The sequence below is a fragment of the Malaclemys terrapin genome, chromosome 8, assembly GCF_027887155.1.
Source record: "Malaclemys terrapin pileata isolate rMalTer1 chromosome 8, rMalTer1.hap1, whole genome shotgun sequence".
NCBI lineage: Eukaryota > Metazoa > Chordata > Testudines > Emydidae > Malaclemys > Malaclemys terrapin.
This window is the reverse complement of record NC_071512.1, coordinates 93,854,921-93,868,267: the sequence shown is the minus strand read 5'-3', so window position 1 is coordinate 93,868,267 and position 13,347 is coordinate 93,854,921. Positions and strand designations below refer to the sequence as shown.

Sequence of the window (13,347 nt, the reverse complement as noted above, 5' to 3'; positions counted from 1 at the left end):
CTATCAATGGCTATTAGCCAAGATTGTCACAGATGTAACTCCGTGCTTTGGGTATCTCTAAGCTTCTGACTGCTAGATCCTGGGACTGGATAACAGGGTATGGTTCACTTGATAATTGTTCTGTTCTGTTCACTTCCCTTTGAAGCATCTGGCATTCACCACTGTCGGAAGACAAGGTACTGGGCAAAATGGACCATTTGTCTGACCCAGTATGGCCTTTTTTATGTTCTAATTTTATGCTGGGAAAACCCCAAATGTCAGAAACCTGTAGTGATGCTGAGAGTCAGGTAATGTGTAGCACACCTATATGTGTTCACAGTTGGCTGCATATAATTTTATTTTGTGTTTATTTTGTTTTATTTTTGTAGAGAAAATCAGACAAAGATATGCAGATCTGCCAGGGGAGTTGCACATTATTGAGCTTGAGAAAGATAAGAATGGGCTTGGACTCAGCCTTGCTGGCAACAAGGACAGGTCTCGTATGAGCATTTTCATAGTTGGCATCAATCCAGATGGACCTGCAGGAAGAGATGGAAGAATGCACATTGGTGATGAACTTTTAGAGGTAAGTGATTCCTTCAGCTATATGATTGGGTTGGTGTCAAGAGAGGGAGGAAAGCCTGTGAACCTAGTAATGAAATACAAAATAAAGATTTGGTGCCAGTTCCTGGAACTGTGGTGACTTATGCCAGCTGAGGATCAAAGAAACAGAAGAAGGTATTAAGATGACTGGAAAATAGGTAACATTCACTATGCAGATGAGACAATGCTGTTGGCTGATTCGGAAGGTCTGATGAAGTTATTAGAGGTTATATGTGAATATAACAAAGAATATGGGTTAGAGTTGAATGTGGACAAGACAAAAACTATGGTGGTATCCAATGATCCTGCAATCTTCCAGTGAGCAACATAGTCATATAGTAAGTGAGAAATTATTGCTACTTAGGAAGCATTACAGAAGATGGAAAATCAGATATTGAGGTCAGCACCAGAATAGCAAGAGTGAACTCTCAAAGAATAAACATCTAATGAGAAAGGGACATAATTTCTGACTGTTTAAAAACTTATGTATGGTCTGTGTTAAATATTGTGATCCATTTTACTCAGTTGTTAGAATTTAAAACATTGACTTCTTTCTTTCTTTCTTTTTGGTGATGTCTGGTGCAAACTAACCCACAGAGCAAGTTTATTCTATCAGCAAATAAAGTATTTCTTCTTCCTTTCTCCTCGACTCCTTTTCATCTTCCGGCTTGAAACACATTTCAAACCTTTCGACCTGATATTTGACTACTGCAGAGTGGCACTTAGTGCTGAGGGTCTTTTGCTATTCCCGCAGTAGTTCCCACATCATGACTGCTTTACAGGTTTGAGAAATCATTCATCCCTGTGGATGTTTCTCTTCTCAAGAAGCTTTCACTGAAGAGTAGGTATGTGCTGACCTACTAGACTCAGTGGGAGGTGATGTTAGATCTTTCAGCAATTCTGTCTCTGTGTTGTATGAGTACTGAGTATTTTCTCTCATTTCTTAAACCTGAAAAGGAGAAGTCTGTCTAGAGATGCCTTGGGAGCACTTAGAATTATCTAAAGATTTGTCAATGTCTAATTATAGGTTTTCAATACCCATGCAGTGTAAGAGGCTTGTTTTGAAATAAAGTATCACTGTATGAAAATTTGTCTCTGTTAGGGTGATAAATTGCGTTAAAGTCTCTGTCTCTTGCTGAAATAATGACAGGCAAATTGCCCTTTCCTGCAAATTCCTGTTGGTCCATGCTTCAGTTACTATAGAATCCTAGGGTTAGAAGGGACCACAGGGGTCATCTAATCTAACCCCTTGTCAAATGCAGAATTTGTTGTTACAACTTTCAAGGGACCACTACATTTTACAGAAATGTTAAAAGGTAATTTGTCATTCTTTCTCACACTTGAGCCCTAAAGAAAAGATAATACTTTAGGCTTTGTTCGCTAAAGTCTAGTAACCTACCCACACCTGTATTCTTTACTGACTCTCAGCTCAGGCAAAACTCCCATTGATATCAGTGGATTTGTGGTTCAGGCAAAGAATTGGGGGAAAGATGGTTGCCATTAATAGGTCTGGCACAGACTTTCTGGGTGGTCTTTTTAATCTCCATCAACTTCCTGGTGCCTCAGTTTCTCCATCTATAAAATGGGGGTAATAATACTTCCCTACCACACAAGAGTGTTACAAAGCTAAAATCATTAGTGCTTGTGAAGTCCTTTGACCTCTTCAGATGAAGCAGGGGAACTAGAATGGGCATTAAAACTTAAGACTGAGAGATGGAAACGCATGATGAAGTTGCAAGTTATTGTTTGTTTATTATGGGAGTTTGTACTTTGGCAGGAATGTAGATTCTGAAATGTACAAAGAATTAAAGATGAGTTGAACTAGACTGATAAATCTTGGGGGTGTACCAGCCCAAACAAAATGGACCCACAAATAGAATAGGTGTTATGCTGCTCAGAGATCAGGTAGTTTTGGATGCTAGCTCCCTGAACCTTGGAGGATTTTTACACCTATATGCTTACACAGATAGGGGGAGCCTCTGAGGTTTTCGCCTGACTCCTAAATTATTCCCTGCATCATATAATCCTTCTAACCATAGGTACTGCTGTCCTTGAGAGATGGGCCATGTGGCATTTCTGGTGAATTTTATAAATATTTATTTTTAAATGTTACTTAGTAGATTTTTGGAGGGTTTGGGATTTGCATATGTGCTGTATGGTTGCAAGTTGCAAAAGAACTTGATGTTGGCCTAACTCTGCTCCCTGTGAAGTCAGCGATAGAATCACGATTTCTACAGTGGAAGAAGAGTAGACCAGTGCTCACCATTTCTGAATTGAACAAACCATTCCACAGGCCTATAAGTAAATGCCACCTTTTGTTTACCTTTAGGATCAAATCAAACTCACCTCACTAGTGGCCAAAATTTACCATGTGATTACTTGACTTATGTGAAATGATTGGGAGGTCTCAGTTCAATTCCAAGCGGGCAGAGGTCCACTGCACCAAAACATCTAGAGTTGAAAAAGGAGTGAATTGTGAATCAGTCCCTTGACGTTCCTGTGCGCTGTGAATTATTCAAACCAAGTGACTTATAAAGCCAAGTAAAGCTTTAAAACACCTCAGTATTATATATATATATATATATATATATATATATATCAGTTTCGGCAACAAGCATAAAAATTGGAAGGGCTCTAAATCCTCATGCTGCAAGATATAAATTGATCACTATTTGGGGTTAGATGTCAGACCCCCTCCACCAATGGTATAGTGTTATGCAGTTGGCTGGGTGTGCTTTTATCTACCTATATTAAACACACACACACACACACACACACACACACACACACACACACACACAATAATTTAAAGAACATTAAGATTGCAAAGTCAAGCAGTCAAAAGTTAGGAAATCCCAGAATTAAAATTCCCTGTGCGATCTTCATTTGATCCCCATTGTGTGTATGTGTTATGATATCATCTTTAATTACATGATCACATTCTATTTTTCCCACAGGAACCATGCCTCTTTCAGTGCACAGCATGGACAATGCTCATTTAATGAGAAACTGCTCAATATTTTGTCACATCTTCATTGGTCAGTGGAGGGCCTCCTGCTTTATTTATTCCATGCTATTTATACCCCCCTCTAAAAACATTGTTTGTTTCCTCCTGGGCTTTTTTATGGCACTTGTCACTTACAGTATCCGAGTGCTTCACAACCATTAATGAATTTGTCTTTACAACACCCCTGTGAGGTTGGGAAATACCTTTATCTCCATGTTACAGATGGGGAACTGAGGCACAGAGAGATTACCATCAAAAACGCCCACTGTTGTAGTGCCCAATTTGAGACGACTAGCACCTGATTTTTTCAGCGTACTTAGCATTATATAGCACTTCATATGTTCAAAGCACAGCACCCATTGACTCCAGCTGCAGCTCTCAGTGCCCAAGTTTTCTACAAAGCAGACCCCAAGGTTTCAAGCAGGGCCCGCAGTTAGTGAAGAACTGTGAAAAATTTGGTTTAAGTGACTCGCCCAGCATCACGCAGATACTCTTGGGCAGAGGCAGGGATAGAATCCAGTTCTCTCGTTCAGCATTTAGTTGCTGAGACCGTCCTTTCTCTTCTTGCAACTCCCTGCCTTATTCACTACGTATCTCCAGCTTCTGCCACAAATGACAGAGGGGCCTAAAGACAGCAACCTTCTTTCTTATGTACACTAAACAAGACAGGGAGCTTATGGAAAAATAATATAGGATCATTATATTTTCCCAAAAAAAGTATTTTTAGGGTGTATCTATAGCTATACACTGAGTGGGAAAATATTTATATTTATACAATAGGTTCAGCCCTATCCTCCTACTCTTTCAGAAGAAAAAGATGTGAGGCCAGAGCCCGCTCTCCTTACACAAGCAGGTAGTCCCAGTGATTAAATAGAATTATTCCTGTTAGTAAAGTGAACAGGATTTGAGACTCTGGCTTTCAGACCCTAGAAGATCCATTGGAGGAAGTGATGTCATCTGAGTCCCTCTGTTTGGCCCAGTCTCTCAGGATCAGAACAACAATGGCCAAACAGTGTTGGAGTCCCAGGAGATGGTGGGAGTAGGGGCCACGGTGGTAAAGCTTGCTGCAGTGGTTGTTGGTAGACAGTTATGGACTTGCATGTCATTTACAGATTTAAGCAAGTGAATACAATGTGAGATACTTCTTAAGCTTGTGAAACCATCAGATAAAACTTCAGTTGCCCAAATCTATAGTACACCAGTTGCTATGCACTGGATGCTGCCTGGACTCAGCAAGCACGTCCTAAAACAACATAACTATTGCCATAGTGACAGAATAAAAACCTGTGCCTACTGACCTGATAACCATCATAACCAGGTGATGACACAATTTTTTCTCTCTCTGTGATGTCTTGATCTTTTCAAGAAGACGTGTTTTTTTTTAAAAAAAAAATCCATGTAGAGAGCCCATTGAGTCACTATGTTCATATCTACTTAGTTTTTGTTTTTTTGTTTTAGGGATAATGGAACTTTCTGAAGTTATTGTTAAGCATAGCAGCAAAAGAAAACATTTAACATAAGCAAACTGTAATGCAGAAAATCAAACATAGTTTCCAAGTAGCTGGCTGTGGGTTTTGATTCCCACAAAATAAAGTATGGTAAATATCCTACCGTATTTTGTGGCTCTGACATGTCTCCCATTGAAAAGAGTTCAAAAAGGTGGCCCTTGTTGAAATTCTAGAGGTTCTCTTGCAGTTCCATTTCTGTAGGATTTTATATAATCCTTCATCACTGGGGTATCTGAGCAGCTAACATAATAAATTTTCTTTCCAAAAGAAACCCTTTTCTTTAATAAAAAAAAAAAAAAATTAATTTAGGCTGTCACTGAAGAATAACTACATGGGATAGTTGAAAACCTCAAGGGAAATATATTACTTTGACTACATTTTCATTTTTGGATAATTAAAATAATTGTAACGTAACTCCAGCTAATTAAATTTTGGACTCTGATACATTTGCAAAGTAGGATTAATTTAACCAGTGTAAGAAATATAAATTCTAATCTAAATAGGCAGTTGTTAAGAAAAATTGATGGCAATTCTACTAAATCCAAACTATTTATAAAACAGATATGTTATCGCTAGTGAATATTTTTTTTAAATTGAGAAAAAAATTTATCACAAATTAATCTGCTAATTTGAACTCTGAATGTCTCTATGGAAGTATTCCCTTTTTGCCAATTTCTTAAATTTTACCTTTGAGTTTAGTATACCACCTCCAGAACTGTATCTCCTTGTGTGGTAATTGCAAATAATAATAACTTGAAGCTCTTCAAACTTTGGGGTAGTGTTATTTCCTTAGTGCCTGATCCTTTCATGTTCTGTGTATCTCAAATTGCTATTGACCTCAGAGGGACTTTGGAGTATACAAGGAAAGCAGAATCAGATCTTACTATGCAAATATATTTAGGCACTCCCAAATATCAAACTTTTGAAAGGGTGGTGAGGAAATGAAGTGGGGAGGGGGGAGGGGAAATAAGAAATATATTTTGCAGGAGTATTTGTAAAATATGGATATGATTGTCATACAATTTGTTGCTGGATTACTTTAACCATTTGAAGAATATTTACCTGTTGATTTCCCCTTGGAAAATAACCCCAACAACAGAAAATGAATGTCTTTTAAAATGTATCATGGGTTTTTGTTGTCCTCAGATGGAGAAAAGAGTCAGCATCATGTGACTAGCAAGTGCAACTTGATCACTATTGACCTGTAGGCCACAGTTTAGGATCAGCTGTTAAAAGCTGTGTTAGAAGTCAATTTTAGATAACATTTCTCATGTTGAATTTTTTTAGAACTTGCCATAGATGATCATTAATTTGACTCTGAACACCAGACATTGTTTATTTTCTTTATTTAACAAAGGTTTGAGCAGTGTAGGAATTCTCTGTCTCATTTGTACTGAGTGATGGAAATAGCCACTAGTATAGGCAAAACTTAATTCACTATGAAGCTGCTCATTTCTTGTATTAAGCATTATGCAACATGTTAATCATTTTACAGCTCTCCTGGAATACTTTCAGCTTGGCAATATTAATTCAGTATAAAATATATATATTGCTTTGAAAATAAGAGTGACTAAACTGTAGAAAATTAGCATTTTTCTCAATCTTGAAGCTACAGCTTCATGGTCTATCTTGAAATCCTGATGGAGAAATAGGGTATTCTTCAAATAAATTCCATATCTATTTTTTCCATAAGAGAAATGATAGAAAAGCTAAATTAGTATTATAAAGTGTTACCTCTGAATTAAGTATCACATCCTGCCCTTCTCCTGCACATGAACTGATGGCAAGATAATAGCCTGGATTGTCCAAATCAAAATTGAATTTCGAGTGAGTGCACTGACAGAGGTTAGCGTTGTTTACTTTCTCCTGTATGCTTCTTCATACACTATCTTACCACAGTGCATTTGTGCTTGAAACCTCTTCCGGCATACTGATGTCTTACTAAAAGGAAAGTAAAAATGTAATGTGCAATGCTGATATGCCTATTTTTAAGATCCTCATAGGCAATGGGATTTATATTTCATGCGCCCCTCATTTTCTCTCTATCGCTTCATCTTCCTTTTAGCCTGTCATCATCTTTGAAGTGTTGGATTATGCACTATAATTAAGTTCAAAACAATACATATTTAGCTTTAGTTTTAATTAAATACATTTGTACATGAACCATTTTTTCCCCATTCTTTTTAACAGATAAACAATCAGATATTGTATGGAAGAAGCCACCAAAATGCCTCTGCAATAATTAAGACTGCTCCGTCAAAGGTCAAGTTGGTTTTCATACGGTAAGACCAGTTCTCATCAAAACATCTAGTTGTAGTTGAGCCCGTACATTAATAGCCTCATTTTCAGAGATGCTGAGCCCCCTTCAGTTTCCTTTGAAATAAGATAATATTTTTCTTAACCACGTTTCTGAGCATTGTTGAGAAGATCTCTGTAATGTTTTTTAAAATATCTTTCCAAGGATAACTGTGATGGCCTGCTCACCCTCTGGTGAACAGCTGACACAGATGCTTAGTGACTGTTTATCTGGTACCTTTGCTGCCACCATTATGTACACCAAGTATTCACTCTTTGTCTCTCTTAGATTTACAGTTAAAAGGTTTAATCGTTTCTCCCTAGGAACTGGAAACCCAGAAATACACTCTAGCATGTGTTGGTTATTATGTAGCATCACTTTGAGAAGTAGCAGTTATGTGCTACTAAGTTATTTAGACACCTATCAGGCTTAGTCTTAGAGTTAGTGCAAACAAAGCATCTTATTTATTACACTAAGGACAACTATAATCTAACATGGAGTTGGAAGCATTAAAGAAATAGTTTTATACACAGAAACTGCTCAACTTACCAGGTCTATGTAACTCTACCTTGAGTGTCTTAATTATTTACAAATATACATACATACTGTGCCAGGACCTGCGTGTCCGTCACTTTTTCTGAGAAACTCTGCCCTCCAGAGCCCACCGCAATCTACCTATATGGGAAGCTTCTGGGGGCTAGGGACACCAAGCTGAGCTCTCTTCAGGTTTCCTCCTCAGAGCTCTGCTAACCCTTATTAAGTGAGCCACCTTCTCCAGGCAAGTCTATCTAGACCTTCTGTCTGACCCTCCAACTCCCTGTTCCCTGTGACTGCCCTGTCAACCTTCCCAGACCTCCCTTCTCAAGATCCACTCTCCAAATGTCACCCTGACCAACTCCCCCCCGAGGTTCCACCCTCTGGTGATGTCACTGCAGATGATGTCACCAGCCTCAGCAGTTCCTTAACAATAACTTTGTGGAAGTCTGAGAGATGCAGGGGGCAGTTCACACCTCGTAGAGCAGGGGGTCTCAAACTGGGGGTTGCGAGGTTATTACATGGGGGGGTCACGAGCTGTCAGCCTCCATCCCAAACCCTGCTTTGCCTCCAGCATTTATAATGGTGTTAAATTAAAAACACTTTTTTATATATTTATATGGTGGGGTCGCACTCAGAGACTTGCTATGTGAAAGGGGTCACCAGTAAAAAAAAAAAAAAAAAAAAAAGTTTGAGAGCCACTGTCTTAGAGCTCTGGTTTCAAGCTGCCTGCAAATGGCATCATTGCATCATTCATGGTTTCATGCTTTCTTCTGTAGCCATCGGGTCTAGAAACTAGGATTCTCGTGTTGTCAAATGTTTATGTTGTGTATGCACATGCCTGTGACTTAATCTGGCCTGACTGGGAAGGGAAATCATAGAATCATAGAATATCAGGGTTAGAAGGGACCTCAGGAGGTCATCTAGTCCAGTCCCCTGCTCAAAGCAGAACCAATTCCCAACTAAATCATCCCAGCCAGGACTTTGTCAAGCCTGACCTTAAAAACCTCTAAGGAAGGAGATTCCACCACCTCCCTAGGTAACCCATTCCAGTGCTTCACCACCTTCCTAGTGAAAAAATGTTTCCTAATATCCAACCTAAACCTCCCCCACTGCAACTTGAGACCAGTACTCCTTTTTCTGTCATCTGCTATCACTGAGAACAGTCTACATCCATCCTCTTTGGAACCCCCTTTCAGGTAGTTAAAAGCAGCTATCAAATCCCCTCTCATTCTTCTTTTCTGCAGACTAAATAATCCCCGTTCCCTCAGCCTCTCCTCATAAATCATGTGCTCCAGACCCCTAATAATTTTTGTTGCTCTCTGCTGGACTCTTTCCAGTTTTTCCACATTCTTCTTGTAGTGTGGGGCCCAAAATTGGACGTAATACTCCAGATGAGGCCTCACCAATGCCGAATAGAGGGAAATGCTCTTTCTCTTGAAATCACTCCTTGTAGCTTCTGTAGGACTCTTTGGTTTTACTTGGCCTGCTACAAACCCATAGAAAACTAAGCAGTTCCCATGCAGAATGGCTAATTTCTAGGGTTTATATATATAGGCCACAAAGGGATGCTGGAGGAGGATGGGTTTGGCCACTGGGAGGAAAGGCCAGGTTAGGCTGTCTGTGATGAGTTCCAACCAGCTCTCAGAACGGGTTAGGCAGCTGACTTCACTGTTAGAAATAGAGAACTTTTCATGGAACCCAGAAAAGTTCAGTCTTGAAGAGAGAGCCCCTTGGGGAGAGTAGGCAGGTGGGAGTATGAGGCTTCTTGCTTGATATGGGAAGTGATTTCTTCTGAGTGGCTTTTGATGGGGCTAGAAAGCTGGGGACGGGCTCATTTTTAAAGAGGTATGCAGCAAATTGGACTCAAGGAGGGAATAAGGCCACCTTTGTGGTGGTTATGTGGGGGAGGGAATGAGATACTGCAATGCACCAAGGACCATTATATGTATCTTTCAGTTCCTAGGGATCAAAGATGGGTGTATTTCTTATGTTTAGATCTGCTCAGGAACTGAAATTTCTGTCCTGCAAAAACGCTTTCATTTTGGAGAGGTGGCCGGGGGAGATTCCAAATCAGACCAAACAGTGAGAGATGTGAGATTTTCACTGGGAGGGACCGAGATGGAGTTTTTCAAAAATTTCCGGTCCCAGCTCTCCAGCCTTTCCAGCTCTGCAGCAGCCAGTGAGCCCATGTTGCCAAGGAACTGGGGAGGTGTGCAAAGAAGCTGTCAGGAAACCAGTGAAACTTGCCTGGTTTCCCTCAAAAGATTGATCAAAATCAACACATTCTTGTGGAACCTTTTGATTTTTGCCAAATCAACATTCTCTGACAGAAAAATGTTCCACTGGAAAACTTCTGACCAGATATACTTCAATTCTAAGCAGGAAAACTCTGTATATTATTCTGGCTGTAAATGTATTAAGACATCCTAACTTCCTCCACCATAGTCCCAGCCTAATTAGAGCTTCCATTGTTATAATTTGCGGGGAGGAGGTATCATTAGAGTGAGGACTGTCTCTTGCACACAGTTCTAGCTGTATACACTTTAATACTCAGGAATGATTAATTTAGGACAAATGTGTCTAGTCTAGTTGTGGCTTGCCTCATTTAATTATGCCCATACCAATTGATTACATGGACTTCTAACCCATATATATTTGTGTGGCATATCCTATAATTTATATAATTTATTCATAAATACATATTGTAATTGATGTATAAACACATTTGTGTGTGTTTATACTCACACATCTGTCTTTGAGGCACAGTATACACAAATATAATGGAAGAGCTGAGTTAGAGCAATGAAGAATGAGTCACTGTACTTGGCAGTGCAGAGGATTCAGGGGAGATTAATGACTTTGCCTGCAGCTCCTGTGTAACTTTCCCCAGCCATTGAAAATTAAATGTCACATACGACAACTCACTCTCCATTAGTTAATTGCATGTGGAATGTGTGTCTGGTGTGAAAGCTCCAGAGGCTGAAGCAGAACATAGGAAACTGAACCCCAGAACTAGATTTAGTGCTGACTGTCGGGCCATGTCTCAGAAGAGCAGATTGCTTGCGAAATCCGCCACACTGCATCGATCAGACACACGTTTCTTTGAACTTTCTGTAATTAAAAATATCACAAGGCTCCTCATAAAGGTATCTCACTTGCTGCAGAGTCACTTTGGATTTGAAAATTTCTAGCATGTGTTTTGGATCACATTTAAAAGATATTCATCTATAAAGGCAATAGAAGTGCTTGCCTCAATCTTCCTTTTTTTTCCCAGTTTTGGTCATCTATGAATGAATCCACTGGAATGAGAAGAGCTTCTTTTTAAAAATAACAGTTGCTCAACTACATGCCCTGAATTGGATTTGCTGTAGCCATTGAATTTGTTCCTTGGGCTAGAAAAGGTGTCATTTTAAAAGTTGTTTTCCAGGTTATAAACATGTGTAATGTCTTTAGACTTCAGCAGAACAAGTGTCTTGTCACTGCTGTCTACATTATATTATGGTGCATTGACAATGGATGTATCTGTCTGCTTGACCTGAGCACCCTTTCAAATATTAATGGAAAGAAAGCCTCTTCAGAGGAAAGTGTGGTTAGCAAACAGAGCAGCAGCTGCAATGAGTAGGCAGTAAAAGAGGGGGGGGGGGGGGGGGGGAAACAACCGCAAACTCACTGTGTCTAGATGTACACTCACCCTGTAAGTAAACCAAATACACTACAAAAGTTTGTTTCAGAATCCTGCAAAAAACAAATGTTACAGGCTCGAAGTCTAGTTAGACTATATTATACAAGAAACCATAAGCTATTTAATATAAACTGTTCTGGGCCCAATCATCATCATTCTATTTCCTGAAACCCTCTTCTCTATTGTCTCATTAAAAAAAATCCCCATGTCCCTCCCCTTTCTACTGGGTTGTTTATCTTTTCTTATTTAGACTATAAACTCTTTTTGGTATGTGATTGTGTCTCCGTTTGTATGCGTATACGCTGTTTTTTCATGTGATGACACAGCTTCCAAATTCTGTCAGCCCCAGAAGTGGTTCAATTTAACAGGTCTTTGGAAGCTTGTTTGCTCACTTCTTTTCAAGGCTTTTTCTTAAATCTCTTCCCCATAATATTTCAATGAAAATATTGAAACACAGCTAACTCATACCTCGTTGCTAACCATATTGGGATTGAAGAGCTATAGACATCTTGAGTCTCGATGCATCTTTTCTGTCTGCACATACAACAGCTTTTTCAGCTAAAAATGTAAGCGGTGACCGTATTAATGACTGCAAACTGTGCCGATGGGTTTGCTGCTTGGATGACTTCAGCTGTGTCCCTCTCAGCATTAAGGATCTGGAGAGAGCGGAGTGTTATTGCATTTATTATGGTTGAAAACTGGGGATGAGTCACCCACAGATAGCAAAGAATTTTATCTATAAAGTTTCTCTTGTTAGGAGTTTCTGGTACAGCTCCACCTTACCTTGTTGTACCAGAAAGTCAGAACTAAATAACTGAAGTGATCAAACATTAAGTTGCACAGAATAGCAACTTCAAAGCAGATGAACTTGCCCGTTCTCCAGTTGGATGTCATATGGGACCCTATAGATTGGTATATTATACAGGTGATGAGAATCAACAGCCCCAAGAATAGCGATTCATCCAATGTAATAAACTCAAGTAGAAGCAGCAGCAATAGTGGATAGTGTTTGACTTTCCAGTGTGGTCCCTAGTTGTGAGCTTTCCTTACAGTGGAATTGGGTTATGTATAGCCAGGACATCTGGTCACCCTAACTGGTACTGACAACACCTAAAGAACCAACCACAGAAATGAGGCATAATGGATCCCTCAGGGTCCAGTGGATGAGAGTGAATGGGTTGTAAAATGAGATGAAGGGCTTAGACATTTTATTGCATGTATAGGGTTGGATGAGCCAGTCATGACCATAGAAGAAATACAAGGTGTCTTCAGCCTTTCCATTTGTACCAAGAAACAAATCCCAGCTCAAAAACTAAAGTGCAGTATGAAAAACTTGTGTGATATTTTCTCACCTCTAGATAGTGTTAAAAACTGCATTACCGCCCGTTCCCGAAACTTTTGCTGTTTAGACAAATTGCTGTAATTGCAATGAGGAACATAGAAGTCCCCTTGTATTAGAAAGTTTTTCACGCTAATTTGTGATCTTTTCCACTATAAAGTTGACAAGCTGTTTCTGGCCAAACTCCAAAACACAGGCCTTAATGCAGCACTGTTTCCCAACAGCCTTGTTAGTTAGTTACATAAACTTGTAATAGCACATGAAAAGTTCATAGTTGTATTATCACTGTGGTTTTTATTTAGATTCAGCACATGTTGGTATTGCTTGGCTTTCTCCAATAACAAACTGGAAGACATTCAGCCTGTAAACATAGTTTGTTGTTGGGTTTTTTTTTTT

At 39.4% G+C, this 13,347-nt stretch overlaps 1 protein-coding gene across 5 annotated transcripts in view; it reads left to right on the top strand.

Moving 5' to 3' along the window:
* PATJ (PATJ crumbs cell polarity complex component) overlaps positions 1-13,347 on the top strand; it is a 215,077-nt gene that overhangs the window by 127,304 nt on the left and 74,426 nt on the right. For all 5 annotated transcript variants that reach the window (XM_054037446.1, XM_054037444.1, XM_054037443.1 and 2 more), the window contains exons 29-30: positions 369-565; positions 7,288-7,379. In XM_054037446.1, the coding sequence (XP_053893421.1) occupies positions 369-565; positions 7,288-7,379 (289 nt within the window). The remainder of the gene's footprint in view (positions 1-368; positions 566-7,287; positions 7,380-13,347) is intronic.